Source organism: the organism of the source record quoted next, unplaced genomic scaffold, assembly GCF_019419815.1.
Source record: "Pyrus x bretschneideri cultivar Hongxiangsu unplaced genomic scaffold, Pyrus_bretschneideri_v1 Contig44, whole genome shotgun sequence".
NCBI classification, from domain to species: Eukaryota; Viridiplantae; Streptophyta; class Magnoliopsida; order Rosales; family Rosaceae; genus Pyrus; species Pyrus x bretschneideri.
The window spans coordinates 742,232-764,342 of record NW_025999768.1 but is presented as its reverse complement, the minus strand read 5'-3'; the positions used below and the strand labels follow the sequence as shown (position 1 = coordinate 764,342).

Genomic DNA, 22,111 nt, shown 5'->3' with positions numbered 1-22,111 from the left:
TAATCTAAAAAAATTCAACAATTATATATGTTATCTACTGAATTATATATGTCAGAAAAATAATGCAAAAAAGAAAAAAGCCATAATGGACTGGTATACAACAGTTGGAGGAAGAAAAAGTTCGGTATAAATTACTTCTCATGTTCATTAACATGTTCTTGTAGGATAAGAAGTTGAACGACAATAGAATATAATTTTTGGGCTATCCAGCTCTATGGTTTTGGAGATAAGATCCTTGCCGGATTCTTTTTTTGAGAATCCCGAAGATCCTTTAATCCTATATTTTCATCATATATTATGCGATCAGAAATCATTTTAAATTGAACACAAACAGTACCTAAGAAAAATGACCACACGATGTACGATGAACGGACAGGATTAAAGGATCCTTGAGATCCTCACAAAGAGGATCCTATCTCATCGTTTGTACAAGGCATAGAATCTTAGTCTCTTCATTAGCTTACAGAATTAAACCCTTAATTTGTCTCATCTTGCACTCTTTAGCGAGTAGGACGTATACTCATCTCTCCAGTAAACACTCATCATACGAGCAATAACGTACGTGATGGGTAGTTGTGAGAATATACAAGACGTCTACGTCGATGCAGTGCAGCCTAAGTTTTTCTTTCTTTCTTTAAGATAGTAACAGTAAATATGTTTACGGTGATTTTATATGTTAGTTGTTCGATTGAGCACTTTTCATTTTATGATGCGAAACTTTGTGATCAAGAAAAGAATTAGATAAGAAATGTAGTGATTGGCTACTAATAGAAATAACCTTGGGCTGGAATGGGAAGTCATGCTGCAAGCAAGCTATCAACTAAAATGGCAATAATTTATTTATTTAAAGCTATCAAAAGACCCCTTTATGGCAGATTCAGGATTGTAGGGAGTCCCAGAATTAAAAGGGCCAAGTTTTCTAGATCGAAACAGAGCGCGAAGCATGCAAAAAAAAATTCAGTTTTTCACTAATTAAGGAATTTCTTCGAAAATTTGGTCGGCTTGTTGTAGTTGTTAATCAAACCATGTTGCGGAATGTGATGAGTGATATCGACATATGCCAAAGCAATCTGATGAGTGTATTGAGTGAATTTGTCGAGTGATGTCGACGCAACCTGTTGAGATATGTCTGACAAGTATTACATCAAAAATTTGGTGGACACAAAAAGAATCCGTCCCAAACATTCGTAAGGTTCTCAGAAGACCTTTACATGTATATTTTCTGAGCTTCGAATATTTTTAGGATCACCTTGGTCACAATGTACATCCACCAATTTAAACAAGAAACAACACTACTCTAGCTAAGTGCTATACGTCCGTACTGCGCTCTAGGGTTTTTACCAACTCATGCAAAGCAGAGTATTTTATAAATTTGATGCCACTGAGAGTATACTGGTCATGTGCCTCCATGATCGTTATATGCATATATATATATATATATGTATATGTGTGTGTGTGTGTATATATATCTAGTGGCTATGATATATATGTTATATTGCTTACACACTAGGTAGCTGCCGCTCACCACCCAATAAAGATGGCCCACTAGGGTTTCTGATGTGTGTGACGAGGGACCTACTCACAATCCAACCAATAAGAACCAAGATATTCCCTAGCACAGACGCTTCTACTGTCACTGTTCAACACCTGTGTCTTTCCCAGTTTCCCTCATCTCTTTATCATTTTCTAGTTTCTTAATTTTTAATTAATCCTTTGGAAAAAGAAAAAAAAAGATGAATTAACTAATCCTCTACGATCTTCAGTCTTTGTTTAATGCAAACCTAGGCAAAAAGGAACCATACATACTTTGTGCAATTGGAGTTGCATTGTAATTGTAAACTACGAGTATCTAATATACATTCTTATGCCTAACTTATCATTGAGAACGAAGTTCATTCTCATCTACAAGTAGCTTATTACTTACCAACAACATGCCTAACAAAAGGTTTAGATATATAAATTGTATAAAATTTCTGATTAATTGTTAAAATTTTAAAAGAGAGAACACACAATATATATTTTTAGTACGATGAATCACTTGCTTAATGGATGATGTTCATCTACTCATCTTTTAAGGGTGGTGCTATCCACACAAATATTTACCTCTCACACACCTCTTGTAATTTTCTGCCATCGAATCGAATGAATTGAAGAAGATTAAGAAACAAAAATTAACAAAGGTGCGTGGGAGGTAAAAAAGAGTGTATGAATAGCATTATCCATCTTGTAATACGTTTTATATTTACTAATATTTAACCTTAAAAAGTAAATTATTTGCTTATTCATATCATGGCATGTGAAGGTGCACAAATTTATGAGTACAGTAAAGTATGACACACGATGCAGAATTTAACGATTGAATATTGCGTTGAAAATTGAAACATCCAAAAAAATATATATAAATGGTGAATCTAAACCACTTAGAATTCATTTTATAGATACATTAACTGATGTGTATTATAAGGACTCAGTGAAGAGAGTTAGGGCACACACAAAATGTCTCTGTTGGCAAGAAGTGGTGCACCGAGCACCGAAAAGGGGGAAGATGATGTCAGATAACTGGGTTGGAAATGTGTGTGTCATATTCACCGCAAGCCACAACCTAGCACAAGGTAGCTATCTCATCACTAGCTCTCTCTCGATCTCTCATCATCTGATACTGAGCCACCCAGCCAGCACACCCTACCTTCACTATACTGTTTCTCCTATTTTCCTACTCCATATATCTGTCTATTTATCTATATCGATATATATCTTCAAGATTAATAAACATAAAATGCAAAAGCATTCATAGAAAACGACGATAACGCTAGTCAATTGCGCACAACTCAACAAGACAGTGAGTGAAAGCTATACGAGTGATAGTTGCATGCACAACACAGAGGTAACCGGCTTATATTTTTTTGATAAATTAAATATGCATGTATAGTAATAATAATGATGCACTTTCGATAACTGATAATTGAAGGCATTTCTGTCTCCTTCCATCTATTTGTGGAAACCCAGTGAGATGCTCATTTGCTACGTCTCCCGGCCCCCATCCATCAGGCACGTATAATTTTGCCTTTCAACCTCACAAACCCGTTGACCTAGCTTGTAATTATACATGCTTATATATTCATAAATATATCTTTCTTTCTTTCATAAGCAACTCAATTATTTATTCACATACCGCTCAACTATCGATCATACAATTTCATAACACTACAAGAAAACTTGACGATAGCCACTCAATCAATAATACTCATAGCAGAATGACCTTATTTAATGAGGGTTTCATTTTCTTTTAAGCTAGGGAAATTCATTAAAATATGACGCCATGCTACTTGAGTCTTGAGAAAATCAAAGTACGTAACGAAGTGACTAAAACTAAAAGACTATTAGTAAACCGGAAAAAATCTCTTTGTTTAAGGATAACAAGATCTAGTAAATTTTATAACTAAAGGTGTGATGATCATTTTAAAGTAGAGTAACATCCCATCCCATTAGTAGATAGAAGTGAGTTTTTTTTTTTTTTTTTTTTTTACAAGAAGTGATAGTGATTGCATTAACAAACAAGAACAAGTACAGGACTTATCACATGGATACATTTTTTTAGTGACCAATTCAATTAATTAATGATAATTTGTATGAAACAAGCATAAAAATAATCTTCTAATTGGCTATCACAAGTACTACCATACTAGCACTACCATAGATGAAAGTGAATTACACGGTTGACAACAATTCACACTCACGACATAACTCCTTTTTTTTCCTTATGTAGAGAAGTAATTTGAGATAAGACTTTGGAGGAGCAACGTTGTTGATGGGGAAAAGGATTCAACAGCTAAAGTTATTATAACTTTTAAAGTAAGCTCTTATTTATAATCGTTAGAATAAATTTCAACAGTTTGGATCTCCAAACTTAATTGATTAGGAGAAAGGGATCCGTCCATCGGCAGCATTTTTGGCAGTAAAATGAAGGCGATGCTTTTGCTGTCGTTTAGAAGCCTGACCCTCTTTCGTGTCAATTCAGAAAGTCCAGTCGCCCAATCAGATCATCCAAACGGCAACAAGGCCCACCCACCGGCCTATACCCCCATTCCCTGTCCTCCTCCTCCTCCTCCGCCTCCTATTCTACTCTCTCTCTCTCTCTCTCTCTCTCTCTCTCTCTCTATATATATATATATATATATATATATGACCCGATTTATCGATGTATCAATTTTTCAATTTTGTTTGCTGCAGAAAATTCAACTGAAAATCCATAGAGTTTATGTGATCGATCGACCCTCCAAGTAGTGCAAGTGTGAGTGAGAGTGACCTCACGTCTCACTCCTCCAGTGACTTTTGATGCAAGCGGATTAATCAAAATCAATCAACCAAGCAACCGCTCGCAATTTATGTGCCTCAAAAATTGTGGCTAGAGATATTTTTGTTCGAGACTATGCATGACAATTCCTAAGAAGCGTGTGCTTCCAATCAAAGTTCTCATGACACGATGATAGCTATTAGCTAGGTTGGCAACTATACCCTGATTAACTTAATTATGGCTTAATTAAATTTTTACTAAATATTTGTAATACGTAATACGTAATGCATTATATGTTTTATATCACGTATCATGCATATATTAGTAAGATGATAAAATTGTTATTGGTATTTTAAAAAATTATTATGCACTTAAATTTGCAAACATATTATATGACTTTGTATCTTCAAAATGTGCTGATAACACTGTTTAGGTGTGGGAGGCAGATTGTTTGCCCTCCTGTTTGGGTGCCCTTCCCATCTGCGGTCATGATTAAGTCACGTCAACATTTTATATTCCTATTGTTTTTTGTCTTATTATCTCTATAAAAAAATCAATATAAAATGTTGACGTGACTTAACCGTGACCGCACAAAATAGGAGGGGATAGAAAGGGTACCCAAACAGGAGGGCAAACAATCTGCCTCCTTAGGTGTGTGTGAATACAAATAAGAACAAGTTCTCCCACAACAAAAACTTTAGCCATTCTCTCTATGGACCATATCATGAAGTCCATGTCATTGTGCTGATGTGATAAGCTTACTTATTAAAACAAGAGAAAATCTTGGGTAAGGCTGCCGCATGGCTCATCGTACTCATATTTAAGAGTTTCATGTGCGTTATAAGTGCATTGTTTCATACGACAACCTTGCTTAAGACTTAGTTGCAATTTCTCTAAACGTTTCCACTAAATAGTAGAAAACCATTGATATTGAAAAAAAATTCTTTTACTTGGTGAGAATATATGAGTGTGCTTGGAAACAATATGTATACACAGAAGTTCCTTTCTTGGTTGCATTATATTGGCATTGCATCCTTGGGCTCCCGTGAGAAGAGGGGAGTGTGGTCGAATCACTGCGATTTGAAGAAAAGCACAAATTAAACATATCATCGTGAGAGAAAATCACCGAAACAATCTCCCTGTTTAAAATTTTACTCATTGGAAATTGAATCCTCTGCCCTGCACCAATAAATTCTGACAATCTGACGTCTCTTTTTTCAAACCACATAAACTACTAAACCCTAAACAATCGTTACCACATTCTCCTTCTAAATAATAAAATATCGATCCAATTAAATGCATAGTTTTGGGATGAATGAAACTTAGAGAGTTAAACTATTAAACAAAAAGATGCTGAGAGAGATTATTTCAAAGTGAGATTTTTTATAGAGTTTGTGTCACTTCATAGTTTAACGTCAAGATGTGCCAATATTATAAAATATTATACCAAAAGTATAAGGTGACAGAAAATTGATGTAGAGTCTCACTTTTGAGATAATCTCCTTAGCATTTCTTGTTAAACAAATCAGCCAATTCCCATGTTAAACAAATCAGCCAATTCCCGTGTAAATAATTGTTTGTTAACTTGCTCCTGATTGGTATTATATATATGGTTCTTTGTTTGTTAACTTGCCTATGATTTTATTTATTTGGTTGGGATATTCTATATAATGTCTCAAAATGGAAGTGGAAGAAGAAGGGGAGAATAAATGTAAGTGGACGAAGAGAAGGACAAAATGGAAATGGAATAAAAGGAAGAAGAACAAACTGAAGAAGAAGCTGATGATGAAGAAATTGAGGAAGAAGAACTTTATGAAATTATTGGGTATTTATTGATGGCAGTTTAAGATGTAGTCTACGTACTAAAGGAGTTTATAATCACAACTAGACAACCTATTGAACATCCTTTAAATCGATGACAAATTACTATGTAAGGATGCAATTATACATATAAAGTATTGAAAGAGACAAAACACTCTTATGAGATACAAGATTCATTTGCGTAGAAGAAATGCTTGCAACATCTTTTATCATTGTCGGCCACAATAATAGATATTGTCTAATACGTGATACATTTGGCCCATCACATTAGACTATTAGTAGAAATTTAAAAAAGTTTTGAAGGCCTTGAACACAATAGCACCGGAAATGATGTTCGAGTTTGGACTAGCAGTGCCATCTAAAATAAGGAAAAGTATGAGGTTTTATCCTTACTTGAAGGTACGTATGGTCTTTATTTTCTAATTTTTGTTTTGTATCTCCTAATTTATTCCAAAAGATAAACTTAATAACACTCTTTCAAGATTGTATTAATTGGAACTATTGATACCACACATATCCCAACATCAGTGTCCGAAAGCAATGCATACAGTTATCGTAATCATAAAGGAATCATATCTCAAAATGTATTAGCCTCTTGTAACTTAATTTGATTTGAAATTCATATACGTTCTTACTGGGTGGGAAAGATCAACTCATGATTCAAGAATACTAAATGATGCTTTGACAAGGAGGAATGAACTTAAAAGTACCACAAGGTGTCAAATTATCTTTTATTTTATTTTAGGGTAAATTACACAGAACTACCTCAACTATTGGGTCATTAATAGTTTCATACCTCATATTTAAAAAGTTTCAATGTTATACCTCATCTACGAATTTGTTACAATTTCATACATTCCGTCAATTATCTGTCAATTCCTCCGTTAAAATGCTGACATGGCTTGAGGCAGGACCCATTTTCTATTAAAAAATTAATTAAATATTAAATAATTAAAATAAAAATAAAAATAAAAAACCAAAAAATCCCAAACCCATATCCCCTTCCCCCGAAACCCCCCATTCCCTTCCCATCTTCCCCGTCGGTTCCCCCCCCCCCCCCCCGCGGCCCCCAAAACCTTCCTTCCAAGCCCAGAATCCCTCCCCCACCTCCCTCGCAACCCCCTCACCCCTCTCTCGAGTCTCCCAACCACCTCCCTCTCCTCACTCTCTTCACCTCCCCTCCCATTCAAAACTTAAATTAAAAAAAAAAAAAAAACAACAACAACAACAGCAACTAGTTGAGGTGGTCCGACTTCGACGGGAAGGAAGGGTTGGGTGGGGTGCGACGATCAGGACAATCTGGGTTCAAATTTGCTTTTTTTTTTTTTTTCTTTCTTTCTTTAAGTTTTGAATAGGAGGGAAGGTGAAGAGAGTGGAGGAGAGGGAGGTGGTTGGGAGGCTCGAGAAGGAGAAGAGGGGTGGGTGGGTTGCAGGGGAGGGGTTCTGGGCTTGGAATGAAGGTTTTGGGGGGGGGCGGGGGGGGGGGGGGGGTTTGGGTGGGACCGACGGGGAAGATGAGAAGGGAATGAGGGGTTTCGGGGGGAAGGGGATCTAGGTTTGGGATTTTTGGGTTTTTTTTGCTTTTATTTTTTTTGTTTAAATATTTTTAATAATTAATTAATCATTAATTACTTTTTTAATAGAAAATGGGTCCCGCTACAAGCCACGTCAGCATTTTAATAGAGGAATTGACATACAACTGACGGAAGGTATGAAATTGTAACAAATTCATAGATGAAGTATGACATTAAAACTTTTTAAAGACGAGGTATGAAACTGTTAATGATCCAATTGTTGAGGTAGTTATGTGTAATTTACCCTTTATTTTATTATTATTATAACAAATTTCTCATTAAGTAATTAAGTTGCATACTAAAATATATATTATTAGGAAAAATTTCATAGTAGAATGTGAATTTCCAAATAGACGCCAGTTCTTAGCTCCTTATCGAGAAATCCAATATCATCTCCAAGAGTATGGTCGCCCAGGTCATGAGCCTAGAAACGAGAAAAAGTTGTTCAATCTTCGTTATGCTTTCTTAAGAAATGTTGTTGAGAGGTTATTTGGTATTTTTATACCATGATTCTCAATTTTTAGGATTGTACCTCCATTTCCATATGCAACACAAGTAGGAGCTAGTATTAGCTTGTGCAACAGTACACAATTTTCTTTGCAAGGAGTGTAGACCAGACGAATTTCCTGTTGTACTGGATGATGAACCTTCTATACCTCCATCATCGTCAGTTTTAGAAGGGGATCTTGAACAAAATTGTCAACCACAAGAATAACAACGAAATATTGCTAATGAATAGAGACATAATATAGCTTTGAACATGTAGAATGACAACAATGTGAATGAAGGATAATGAGTTGTGAATAATACCAGTGTTGTGACTGAGTCAGTGATCTTTGTTTTGGTTGGTTAAATTATTTTAAAAAACAAAATCACAATTTAAATGAGAAAGGAAAATATATAATTGGTTGGTTCATATTTCCATATGTTTATTTCCTTTCAGATTGTGCACTGAGGAATAAATTCATTTTATGTTATAGAAGTCAACTAAATTCTAAGAATTCCATACAAAGATGTAAAAATATATAATAGAAATTCATGAAAAAAATTCATAGAAATCCGTAGAAATCTATAATAGAAATTCATATAAACGTGTCAAAATCCATATAGAATTGAAAATCTATTAACTTTTTATTTTAAATTTATCATTTAAAAAAATATATTAAAATCATTTAAAATCCGAATGTACTACGCTCCCTAATTAAACTGGAGAAGCATGAAAAATGATAAACAAAGTTCAAACGCAAGTGAGATGAGAAGACGGAAACACCCCCTCCTCGTCCCCTCTATTTATACTTGTATATCCCTTGCATCTACGCCAAAAAACAACAATCCATCTATCCATCCCCCATTCATTTGAAGTCATTAGAGTGCTCTCTACGAGAGTATCTCCTTCTCTCTCCCCTCGTCTTCTCTATCTAAAAAAACAGAGCATCGTTCAAAAGACAGAAACAATAATCTTCACATACAAACGAAAAACATTTCTTTGTTTTTCATCGTTGAAGTTCTCTGTTGTACATCAAACAATCATGTGTAATCCAAACACTTCATCAACAGCCAAGAAACCAGAGCATGGCCACCATCAACCGCCGCCGCCGCAGCCCCACTTGTTCTTAGACTTCTTATCCGTACCCGAAGCTCCAACGCCGCAGCCCCACTTGTTACTAGACATAGTCAGCGAGACCAAGTCCTTGTTCCAGCTCGCCTTCCCAATCATCCTCACCGCCCTCATTGTCTACTCCCGCTCGATCCTCTCCATGCTCTTCCTCGGCCACCTTGGCGAGCTTGAGCTCGCTGCTGGGTCCCTTGCCATCGCCTTCGCCAACATCACCGGCTACTCCGTCCTATCCGGACTAGCCCTTGGCATGGAGCCTCTCTGTTCCCAAGCCTTTGGAGCCCAACGTCCGAAGCTCCTCTCCTTAACCCTCCACCGCTCCGTCATCTTCCTCGCTGTCGCTTCTCTACCCATTTCGCTCCTCTGGGTCAGCATGTCATCAATTCTACTGTACCTCCGTCAGGACCCGGATATCACCGCCGTGGCCCACACCTATCTCATGTTCTCTCTCCCTGACCTCTTCACCAACTCCCTCATTCACCCAATCCGCATTTACCTTCGGGCCCAGGGAATCACCCATCCGCTCACGTTAGCATCCTTCGCTGGGGCGCTCTTTCACCTCCCGATGAACCTCTTGTTAGTCACTCGGCTCCAGCTCGGCGTGGCCGGCGTCGCAGCGGCTTCCGCCGCTTCCAATCTATTTGTTTTACTGGCTCTCGTTTCGTACGTGTGGACCACGGGGATCCACGTGCCGACGTGGACGAAGCCAACCAGCGAGTGCCTCAGAGGCTGGAAGCCGCTGCTTCGGCTCGCCGCGCCGAGCTGCGTTTCCGTGTGCTTGGAGTGGTGGTGGTATGAGATCATGATCGTCCTGTGTGGGCTCCTCGTGGACCCCAGAGCAACCGTCGCCTCGATGGGCGTGCTCATCCAAACGACGGCGTTGATTTACGTGTTCCCATCCTCCTTGAGCTTCGCGGTCTCGACCCGGGTCGGGAACGAGCTCGGAGCAAACCGGCCGCACAAGGCGAAATTATCCTCTGCGGTCTCGATCATGATTGCGTTCTTGATGGGCTTATCCGCGACGAGTTTCGCGTCAGGGATGCGGGGGAGCTGGGCGCGGATGTTCACAAGCGACACGGAGATCGTGCGGCTGACGTCGGCGGCGCTGCCCATCCTAGGGCTGTGCGAGCTTGGCAACTGCCCGCAGACAGTGGCGTGTGGCGTCCTCAGAGGTAGCGCGCGCCCGTCCACCGCTGCTAACGTGAACCTCAGCGCGTTCTATCTCGTAGGCATGCCAGTGGCCGTCGGACTCGGGTTCTGGGCTGGAATCGGGTTTTGCGGATTATGGGTCGGGTTGCTGTCAGCCCAGATTTGTTGTGCTGGGCTGATGTTGTATGTGGTTGGGACCACAGACTGGGATCTCCAAGCTAAGAGGGCCCACTCGTTAACGTGCGCTGGTAGTGAAATCACATTACCCGATTGTAAGGTTGTAGAGGAACGGCAGCCGTTGGTTATTATTACGCCATGATTCAAAAATTCCAGATTAGATGCAATTTTTGCCACAAGTTTTTTTTTATATAATTATTTCTTTTTTTCTGTGAATTTTTATTTTATTAATTGTTTGGTCTAGATATTGGGATTCTCAAAAATAAATAATCAACAACTTTGTTCTCTCTTAATTATGTGTGGATGCCGAGTGGATTTTGCTTTTTATTCTAAGTAATGCTAAAGAGGTTAATTGCTTAAATTAAATTTTGATTTATAACGTGATTGTTGATGATTAAATTAGCTTTGATTTGATTAACAAAAATCAAAACAAAAGCTTTGAAGATAAAGTACTCTCATTATATTACGGATAGTGCTATTCATACATTTATTTTTATATTTCGTACATCCTTCTCAGTTTCAGTCATCGGATCGAATGATAAAGTAGATCAATAACAAAAATTAATAAGAATGTGTGAAGTCAGCTTTCTATGTATGAGACAGAGAAATGTAAATTCTTAATACGAAACCAACATTAACAAAATAAAGTCTAAAAATACGATTAATCTGTAGAGATCAGCATGACAGTCGGTTGATCCCCTTATTAAAATATATCTGTGTAATTTAGAATGGTTTAAAATATTAGGTCGTAAAGGGGCTACCGAATAATCATATTGTTTTGTAGTTGTGCGTGACTCAAAGGTTTGGTGTGGTGGAGAGAGCAATTTGTGTTTTTACTTTGACTTTTTGATTAAATTTAAGCTGATATTTTTGACAGAGACAAGGGAGTACAGTGAAGACTGGTAAGTGTTTTGGCCAATTGGGAAATGTCTCAGAAATTCGGACATGTTCGATCTTTTCCTTTCATGTGCATATTCGTTGGGTGGACAAGGGCCTTACGAAAGTATCCGATTAGGTTACATCGAATGAGATTTTAACACGTGGCGGCGGGTTGTCCAAACAATGTCCTGTTAATGGACGTTTGACTCTCAGGTTGGTCCCCAGGTTAAAAATCCCCAACTAAAACATTTGAGTTGGATATCATTCATCATATTCATCATAGCTGGATATTATATGTTGCCAGTCATGCTAGTTTTGATGAATCAAAGTATACATTGTCGATGGTGGGACAAGATTTTGGACGCGACTCAGATGTCATTATAGCGGTATCTTGAGTTTAGTGTCTTGGGAGCACGGTTTAGTTCATCGAGTGTTATAATACAAACGGTTGGATTCTTTAAGAAAAAAACTTGAATTATGGCACTTGGTATACCGAACCCTAATCTCAATATACAAAAAAATTTCTCGAATTGATGATATTGTAGACTCTTAATATTTGAGAAAAATAAAATGCATAAAAATGTATTCTATTTAAATATGAAATACCGTCATAATACTATCTCGTTGTCAGTAGGTTTTCCTCTCTCGAGAGTGAAGAATGGTAGTAGGAGTACTAGAATAACTTGGAATTCATTTGGTGAAGAAACATGCATGCTCAAAAAAGGAAATGAATTAAATAAAGGGAACTTTCATGAAAAGGGTTTGGACTCAGTTTATTTTAACCAAAAATCATATTATAACTTTATTTAATGAAAAAGAATTAAATTTTAATGAAAAATCCTTAAATTTTAATAAAAAAGGACAAAAGAACTTAAATTTTAATGAAAATGACACAATTAAAATAAATAAAAAAACAAAAAAACTTGACGCGCGAGACCTGAAAACTATTTATGAAACTAAATTTTCATAAATAGTGTCTAGTTCTTGGTCATGTTTCATAAATAGTGTCCAATTATTGGATCCAGTTTCATAAATAATGTATAGTAATTGACACAGTTTTATAAATAATGTCTCTTTCTTGGTCCTGTTTCATAAATAGTGTCTAGTTATTGGTCCACTTTCATAAATCGTGCCTAATTCTTGGTCATGTTTCATAAATATTGTCTAGTTCTTACTCTAGTTTCATAAATAGTGTATAGTTCAGTTTCATAAATAGTTTCCACCTATTGGTTTAGTTTTAGAAATAATGCCTAATTCTTGTTTTCATTTCATAAATATTGTTTACTTATTAGTCCAATTTCATAAATAGTGTCTACTTATTGATTTAGTTTCATGAATAGGGTCTACTTATTGTTGAAGTTTTATAAATGGTGTTTAATTCTTGGTTTAGTTTCATAAGGTTTGAAACTTAGATCCTTTTTGGTCCTGTAAAAGCACCCATTGTGCCGAAAACAATGAACCCAGAAGTGACTATTTAGATCAAAACCTTGAGAAGATTATGTCTCAGTAATTTTATTTAAAAAGCTATTTTCAAACACCAAATTAAAATTTCGTCACATTTTTTACATATCTACAATAATAAATGTAGCTCTCCATCCAATTTCTTGAGTTTGGGTGTCATGTTGGAGAAATTTTTCCTTGTGTCCGTAACACAAAATGGTATACCACGTGTTATTATGTAAGTGGTGGAAGATTTTATTTTTTATGTTATTAATTTTTTAACATAAGAATCTCACAACTTGTATAGAGTTTACCACCCCATGTTCTGGGCACATTGAAAAGTTTCTCGTCATCAAAACTACTATTGGGAAACAACACCACAAAAGTAAAATTGGGGAATGTAATTCAATTTGAAGTATTTTTCTTATTCTAAGCAAAAAGAAATAGAACAATAAAAAAGAAACTATTAATGTAGCTGACAATGGGTAGCCGCCAATGGTAGAAAAAAGTGGGAGAAAAAGTGGAGTGTGGAAGGGAAGGGAAGGGGGGTACGCACCCGAGCGCAAGTTGGGTTTTTTTTTGTTTTTTAATTATTCTTTTGTTCTTATTATTAAATAAAGTTGGTAGGTGGTTTTTGATTAAAATGTAAAGATTTGAAGCCACTTTCATTAATTTGTTTTAAATAAATGCATGCACTTCATACCGAAAGACAATGTTATTGTTTTGGTTAGGGCTTATTTGATAACCTTTTCGCTTTCATCTTTTTAAAAATTGAAAACTCATTTAATAGCTATTTTTAATTATTAGTTTAAAAAAAATTGAAAACAAAAATTAAACCAAATTTTGTTTTTTTGTTTTGTTTTTTTTTTTCCGATTGGTATTCATTTTTTTTAAATAGAAAAATCTAAATAAGTTTTCAATTTTCAAAAACAGTGAAACAAAAACTAGAAACAAGATGTTTATCAAATAACCCTTGACTTAATATTCAATTATTTTCAACTATTCGAATATCAAATTATTACATATTTAAGATTTTTTGAGATCATACATCAAAGTATTTGATACGGTGCATGTGTTGGCCATGTAAACTAATTTTCGTTACGTTTATACTTTGATATATGATCCAAAAATTCTTGAACCTGAGTTTACTTAAATAACTTATCAAAAAATAAAAATTTACTTATAGTTTAATATGTGAGTTAAGCTAGGAAATCAAACTATTATATAGAATATCGTTGACCATTCGGATCCAAATACCATTTTGATCAGTTATGTTTTCAGTTTTTACACCCAAATTAATATTCCTTATCATGCTTGCTCACATATGGGAAGAATATGAACTACTACATTCATAGAGTTTTAGACGCAATAGTGTATTATCTGAAGACACGCTTTTGCGTTTCAGTTCATGCACATCTCCCTATCAAAGTGATAAGTACCATAGGAAACAAACGACCCGAATACGTAATATTAATAAGGTCATAATTTGTTGCGTACAAAGTTAAAGCCTGCCTACGATATGAGAGGTTGGTATTTTAAGTCCTTTTCTCACACATTAGTCTCAATTCGATATCAACCCTAGTTTAGGTTCATGGGCAGTTAATCTACTGATATTTTGCTTCCCAATAATAGCTAAGTTCAAATTTTTGCTCTCCCGGTAGTACATAAAATGCAATCATTGCAATTACAGTATACGTGATTAGAATTCGAATTTTTGCTCTCCTGTTAGTATGTAAAATGCAATCATTGCAATTACAGTATACGTTATTAGATTGACATTGTCTCATAGTCCCATATTTGACTTATTTGGACAAAAACAGAGACGTTGCTATATACGTTCTCATGACATGTTCTGAATACATGGAATTTAGGTCCCTAAGATATGGATAAAAGGAAAATGAAGCAAAGGGAAACAAACAATGGATATGTATGGTGCAGAAATCACACTGCTCATTAGAAAAGACGTCCACCACTGTGCTCTTTGGAAAAAAAGAGAGAGTGCGTTGTCTGTTATGAAGCAACATGCATACTCTATATGTGCAGAAGGTGCACGAGGGGGAATCAGCCCTTTCATGTCAGTTTTGTCAATGATCTCAGTGGGACTTCTTGTTTTCCTACGTACTCTATTGTCTTCTAATCCCCATTTTTTTCTGAAGCAGCTAGCTGTTTCTACAAGCAGTTAGCCTACCTTGTGTTCGACCAAACTCTGCTACTTCAAAAGCTGACGTCCCCAGGCCAACTTTTTTTTTCAAGCCAAATCTGTGGGTTCCATGCCATCAAATCAATCAAAGAAACCAAAGCATTCTGGATTTCGATTATTAAAATATTTGCAAAGCCGGCCCTAAAGCAAAGTCAGATGAAGCAAAAGTCTCGGTTCTGCTAATCTTTGATTTTGAAAAATGGCTCCAACCGTCCAACGTTTCGGTTCAACTCCATATGGTTATACATTTAAAGTTCCATTCAGCCCTAATCTATATGGTTTTCAAAGATCTTTTGTTAGTTGTACCTACGGTGAGTTAGATACTGTGTTCATCTTAATTTGACATGTTTTTATTGGAGTATTGGCTAGTTTCATGCACTAACCGTTTGGTTCAACTCTCCAAATGGAGAGAGTTGAAACCAATTTAATATACCCACACTCATTGTGTGTCTTAACCAAAATCTCATATCTTTTAAGTATAAAATATTGTTGTATATCAGAAAACAAATACTTGAGTTGAGTTTGATATTTGAGAGGTAGATACTTTGATACTTTGATTCTTAGTTCTTACCTACCTTGTTAGTCGCTAATAATTTTCTTCGTTGACATTGTATTAGTCAACACCGTTTTCAGGGCAAGAACATGCATAAATATCACATTATGACTGATTAGTTTATATAGAATAAATAGTACGTCATATACCCTCTGGGTACAATAAACATGTAAGATTTTGTCAAATGCATGACAATTCCATCGATCACAGCACGCCGCGTTAGGGATGCCATGGATCACACCATAGCTAAGATTATTTATGCAGTCTCCTATACTATTTGCACGACTAAATATGTTTAGAAATATGTACTCTATGTGTTGTCAAAATATTCTCTTTAATTTTGTTCTTAAATAATTAGAGAGACCTAATTTCTTATTTTGGTTCCTCAATTTCACCCCTGAAATTTACTGGTTATTAATTTGATCATTCCGTGATTGTGTCAAAATTTCTGTAAGTGCACTTAGGTGGGACCCACTGCACCAGACCAGGATCATCCATTATATATGGATCCTCTGAATCATCCAATCTCACACTACTACAATATTAGCTTTAGGTGGCGGATATTAGAAAAATCATGTCGGATAAATTATATCCAACACATCATTTAATTAGTGGCAAATATTAGAAAAAATATGTCGGTTATATCCAACATAAAGTCCTGGCGGATATTTAGTGGTGGATATCAAAAAAATCATGTCGGTTAATCCTTTTTTTAAATATTTTCGATAGATTCTGACGGTTTTTAAGTTAATTGTGGCGGTTATAACCGACAGAAATTGACTATTTTATTATTTTACTTTCTGACAGTTATTATTTTAGTATTCTGGCGGTTATAACCGACTGGAATGAAAATTTTATTATTTTAAAATGTTATATTGATTATAAATAAATAAATAAACACATATTTAAAAAAAAAATTCCACTCATAACCCTAAAGTCTAATGAACCCAATTCCCACGAGCTATAAATTTTCTGAGAGAATAATAACAACAGACTACAATCTGAAGCTTTATCGTTTTTGTAATAAGGATTATGCTCCCTCATAGGCAAGCAACAAGATACAAAGAAATTCAAAAAAATTTTTTCAATGCGTCACAGAGCACATTGTCTGGCACATAAAGACATATGAACATTTGGTGTACTCTATCATGTCTGATTTTATTATTTTTAAATGTTATATTGATTATAAATAAACAAATAAACACATGTTTTAAAAAAAAATTTCACATCATGACCCTGTCGGATATAACCGACATGAACAAAGCAAAATTTTGGACGGCCGCCAGAATAATCTCTGAATGTTTTTTTTTTTTTGCGATTTTTTACACATGCTATCTCGGAATATATACAAACATATTTGACGGTTGGATTGTTGAAACTAATTTCGTAGAATGCATATCCTATCAAATTGATAGATTTAACAAATACTTAAGAGTTAATGTTATACTTCCATTAAGTATAAAATAAGATTTATCCACTAGTGTAAATATTTTAAATTGAAGATCGATTTCATTCATTACATTCTTATAAGATCGAGGAGTATAACTGCAAAAAATCATCAAAATCGAAGCTAAAATAGCCGTTAAATTGTGATTTTTCATTTATAACCATCGAAAACTTTTGTTCCGTTACCTAATCTCTGAATGTTGTTTTTTGTGATTTTTTATGCGATCTTGGAGTGTGTGCAAACAAGTTTGGCAGTTGGATCGTTGAAAAACGTTCGTAGAATGCATATCGCATCAAAACGGTAGATTAAACCAACACTTAGAGTTAATGTTATACTTCCCCATCAAGTATAAAATAAGATTTTGTGGTATCCACTAGTGTGAATATTTTAACTTGAAGATCGAATTCATTCAATGCATTCTTATAGAATCGAGGAGTGTAGCTGTAAAAAATCATCAAAATTGGAGCTAAAATAACTGTTAAATTGTGATTTTTCGTTTATAACCGTCGAAAACTTTTGTTTTGTTACCTAATCTCTAAATGTTTGTTTTTTGTGATTTTTTACGTATGTGATCTCGGAGCATGCACAAACAATTTTGATGATTAGATCATTGAAAAAAGTTTCATAGAATGTGTCATGTCAAAACGGTAGATTAAATATACACTTAAGAGTTGATGTTATACTTCGATTAAGTATAAAATAAGATTTTGTGGTACTCACTAGTGTAAATATTTTAAATTGAAGATCAAATTTATTCATTGCATTCTTATAGGGTCGAGGAGTGTAGTTGTAAATCATTAAAATCGGAGCTAAAATAACCGTTAAATTGTGATTTTTCGTTTATAACTGTCAAAAACTTTTGTTCTGTTACGTAATCTCTGAATGTTTGTTTTTTTATGATTTTTTACGTATGCAATCTCGGAGTGTGTACAAATAAGTTTAACGGTTGGATTGTTGAAAAAAGTTTTGTATAATGCATATCGAGTCAAAACGGTAAATTAAACAATGGGCTTTTAAATCCAGGTCCAAAAACGTAGAGTGTTTTTAGGAGTGAGTCCAGTTATCTAATTATATGTTTTTATTTCTTTTATACTCATTTTATATTTTCTAAAAATATTAAAAATCAATTAAAATCTTCTAATATTATGCATTTTCCAACTCCAAAAGAATATATTTAATATCTTATAACAAAAAAACTAATATACTAAAATAAATTTATCTGCAAAACATTCTACCCTAACTCAAGTAACAAATATATGAATGTGTATAATATACCTATACGTGAGATATGAAACCTAATTAAAGGGTAGAAAAAACATAACATACCTACAAGTAAGACATATTAATCTGTGACAGGTTGATTATAAAAAAAGAATCTGTCATATAGGTAGATAAATATAATTAACCTGTGATATAGGTTGATTATAAAATTAAAATAAAATCTATAAATGGGGTTTAAAGTAGGAGGAAGAACGAGAAATAACAAAAAGATAAATAAAAAGAAATAAGCAAAGAGATAATTGGGAAGAAATTTGATTTTTATAATAAATCTTATCATTGAACAGATAACTATTGATAATTAAATAATTAAATATAACAAATTGGACTTATTTTAATAAACTGGACTATTCCTACTATTGGCTCAAAATTTGGACTTATATCAAGTTTCCCCATTAAACAAACACTTAGAGTTAATGTTAAACTTCCCCATCAAGTATAAAATAAGATTTTGTGGTATCTACTAGTGTAAATATTTTAAATTGAAGATCGAATTCGTTCAATGCATTCTTATAGGGTCGAGGAGCGTAACTATAAAAAATCATCAAAATCGGATCTAAAGTAACTGTTAAATTGTGATTTTTCGTTTATAACTGTCGAAAACTTTTGTTCTGTTACCTAATCTCTTAATGTTTGTTTTTTGTGATTTTTGACGTATGTGATCTCGAAGTGTGTACAAACAAGTTTGACGGTTGGATCAGTTGAAAAACGCTTCATAAAATGCGTATCGCATCAAAACGGTAAATTAAACAAACACTTAGAATTAATGTTATACTTCCATTAAGTATAAAATAAGATTTTGTGGTATCCACTAGTGTAAATATTTTAAATTGAAGATCAAATTTATTCATTACATTCTTATAGGGTCGAGGAGTGTAACTATAAAAAATCATTAAAATCGAAGCTAAAATAACCGTTAAATTGTGAATTTTCGTTTATAATCGTCAAAAACTTTTGTTCTATTATGTAATCTCTGAATGTTTGTTTTTTACGATTTTTTACGTATGCGATCTTGTAGTATCTACAAACAAGTTTGACGGTTAGATCATGGAAACTAGTTTCGTAGAATGCATATCTCTATTAAATTTGCCTAAATTTTGAAGTGGGAAAAGTAATTTGTGCTAAATTTTTATTTATGTTTTTCAAGTATTGATTAGACAATATTTAGTTTGTGTGATGACATTTTCATTGGACAATTCTCTTTTTATTTCTTTATCGCATATTTCACATGGATTATTATCTATTAAACCAAAAGTGTAAAAATTATCTATTAAACCAAACAATTATTTATTTAATTTTTAAATACATATTATTTATTTATCCAAACAATTTTTTTTAAAAAAATCGTAACAAAATTTTGGGGGGAAATTTAAAATTTTCAAATGGAATTTTGGGGGGATTTTTGACTCTATTTTTTTATGTCGGTTTTTATTTTAAAAAAAATGTTTCTGTCGGTTTTAACCGACAGTTATGAAAAGTTTTCAAAATAAAACCCCTCCATCTCTTCTTTGCGCCAATGCTTCTCCCTTCCCTCTTTTCTCCTCTCCTTATTTCCTTCTCCTTCTCTTCTCATTTACTTCCAGTTTGAACACCTGCAACCAAAGTTCATAAACCCTAGCTTTAGCTATCTCGAATATGGTGAAGTGCTCCGATGACTCCAATTCTTACCGTTGTCGGACAAGAAGAAGGTAACACTCTCGCTTGTTTTCTCTCTCTCTTTCTCTCTTATCCTCTGTCTCTCTCATATGGGGAATTATGGGTACAAATTTAAACTTGCTAAAATTTGTCAGTAGTGTAGTTACCCAGCTGAGAGGTGATTGAAAAACTTGAATAATTTTGTGTTGTTTGTTTCAGTGGGCTGGATACTGTTGTTAGTGGTGCTACGAGCGGATGTCGTCGCTCAGAACGGTTAGCACAGCATTATGGTGCTGATGCTGCTCGAGACACCTCAAATACGGGCCAGTAAGGGACAACCCATCCCATGAACTAGTCGGACTCGAACGACCCCATGATGGAAGGTAAAAACGAGTAAGGGTTCGGGCTAGATAGTCTGGTCAGGACCTGGATTTTCCAACGGGCACGGCGCTCGCCATCTAGCTTAGAGCGGAGGGCGGACTTGTCGACGACTTTGAGAACGAATGGGCAACGGGCGAAGGGGTCGAATGACGGGTCGTGGACTAAGAAAACGGTGCCCATTGCTCCCTTGCCTAAGACTTTAAGGGCCCTGAGGTTTTCGAGATTGAGCTCTGGTGAGGTTTCAGATGGTGAATGCAGGGGATATGGAAAATGCAGAAAGTGGTTTATATTTTTTTATTCTTAATATATTTTCTGGTAGTTTTATCCGACAAGAATGCTTTTATTTATTCTTATTAATAAATTCTCTATCAGTTATATCCAACAGAAGTTCCGACGGTTTTAGTATTTTCTGTCGGTTTTATCTGACATAAATTCTCTTATTTTTTAATTATAAATACATATCCTGTCGGTTATATCCGACACAATTTCTGTCAGTTTTAGAGTATTTTCTGTTGAAAATTCATTTCCTGACGCTGGCAATTCTGTTGCATATTATATCCGTCACTGCAACCATTTTCTGTCAGATTTTGCTTAAAATCCGACAGTAATGTACGTTTCTTGTCGGTTATCATAGCGACACTAATAAATGGTTTTGTAGTAGTGTCAGTCGTCTGTAATAGAATCGTGTGGTTGAAAATGAACTATCTCTTCAACTCGTCTTCCCCCTTTTCCTCTACAATTACCGAAGCACAACGACGTAGCCCTACCCGAGCTCATTCCTTAGTCGCTGTGAGAAAATCCTACAAGCGTCCATGCTCAGATCAATAGCTGCAGCTAATGCGACGAAAGTCATTTCATCCTCCATGCAGTTCTCATGTCGCACGCTCACCTCCACTGCGTTTGCAGCAGTAGATTTGTAGCAGTGCATTTAGGTTTGTTTGCAACAGTGATGGTGATTGCTGCAGATGAAGGGGAATGAGAATGTGGGTGATCCGGTGGATCCGGATATAATGGATCCAACGAGGATCTTAATCCCACTGCACCAACAATATGATGCCACGTGGAATATACAAAAGACAAATTTATTAAAAGTTTTTAAAAGATTTATTAACATCTAACATGAGTTCTGACACAATCTTAACAGAATGACTAAATTGATGTGAGGCAGTTAATTTGAGGGACGAAATTGATTGATTTTGAAATTGAAAGACCAAAATGAGGGGTTAGTCAATTTCAAGAACTATTTACGATAAAAACCTTTAGAGTCAATATATATATATATATATGGGGTACGCAAATCGTGGATGCATGATCTCAATAGCATTTGACAATGGTATGCAAATGCAAATCTGGATCCTCGCCGGATCCTCTTTGTGAGGATCTTGAGGATCCGTGAATTGTGTCTGTTCATCGTACATCTTGTAGTCCAAAATTATTTTAAATATTTTTATTTAAAACTAAATATAAACAATACTTGACAAAAACTGACCGCACAATATACGATAAATAGACACGATTGACGATTCCTCACTAAAAAAATCTGAAAAGGATCCTATTGGTGCAAATGCAATACCTATTTAATTTTACTTTTCAAACTCTTAGTTGTATATTTTACTCGTCATTGGATTTTATACAATATCTTCTTCTTTTTTTTTTTAATGCAATGAT

At 35.0% G+C, this 22,111-nt stretch overlaps 1 protein-coding gene across 1 annotated transcript; it reads left to right on the top strand.

Annotated features, from left to right (window-relative positions):
• Positions 1-8,996: 8,996 nt before the first annotated feature.
• LOC125469699 (protein DETOXIFICATION 51-like) lies at positions 8,997-10,923 on the top strand. The gene has a single exon (XM_048567396.1). It carries the CDS (start codon positions 9,219-9,221, stop codon positions 10,770-10,772), a length of 1,554 nt encoding a protein of 517 aa, XP_048423353.1. The 5' UTR covers positions 8,997-9,218; the 3' UTR covers positions 10,773-10,923.
• Positions 10,924-22,111: the final 11,188 nt, after the last annotated feature.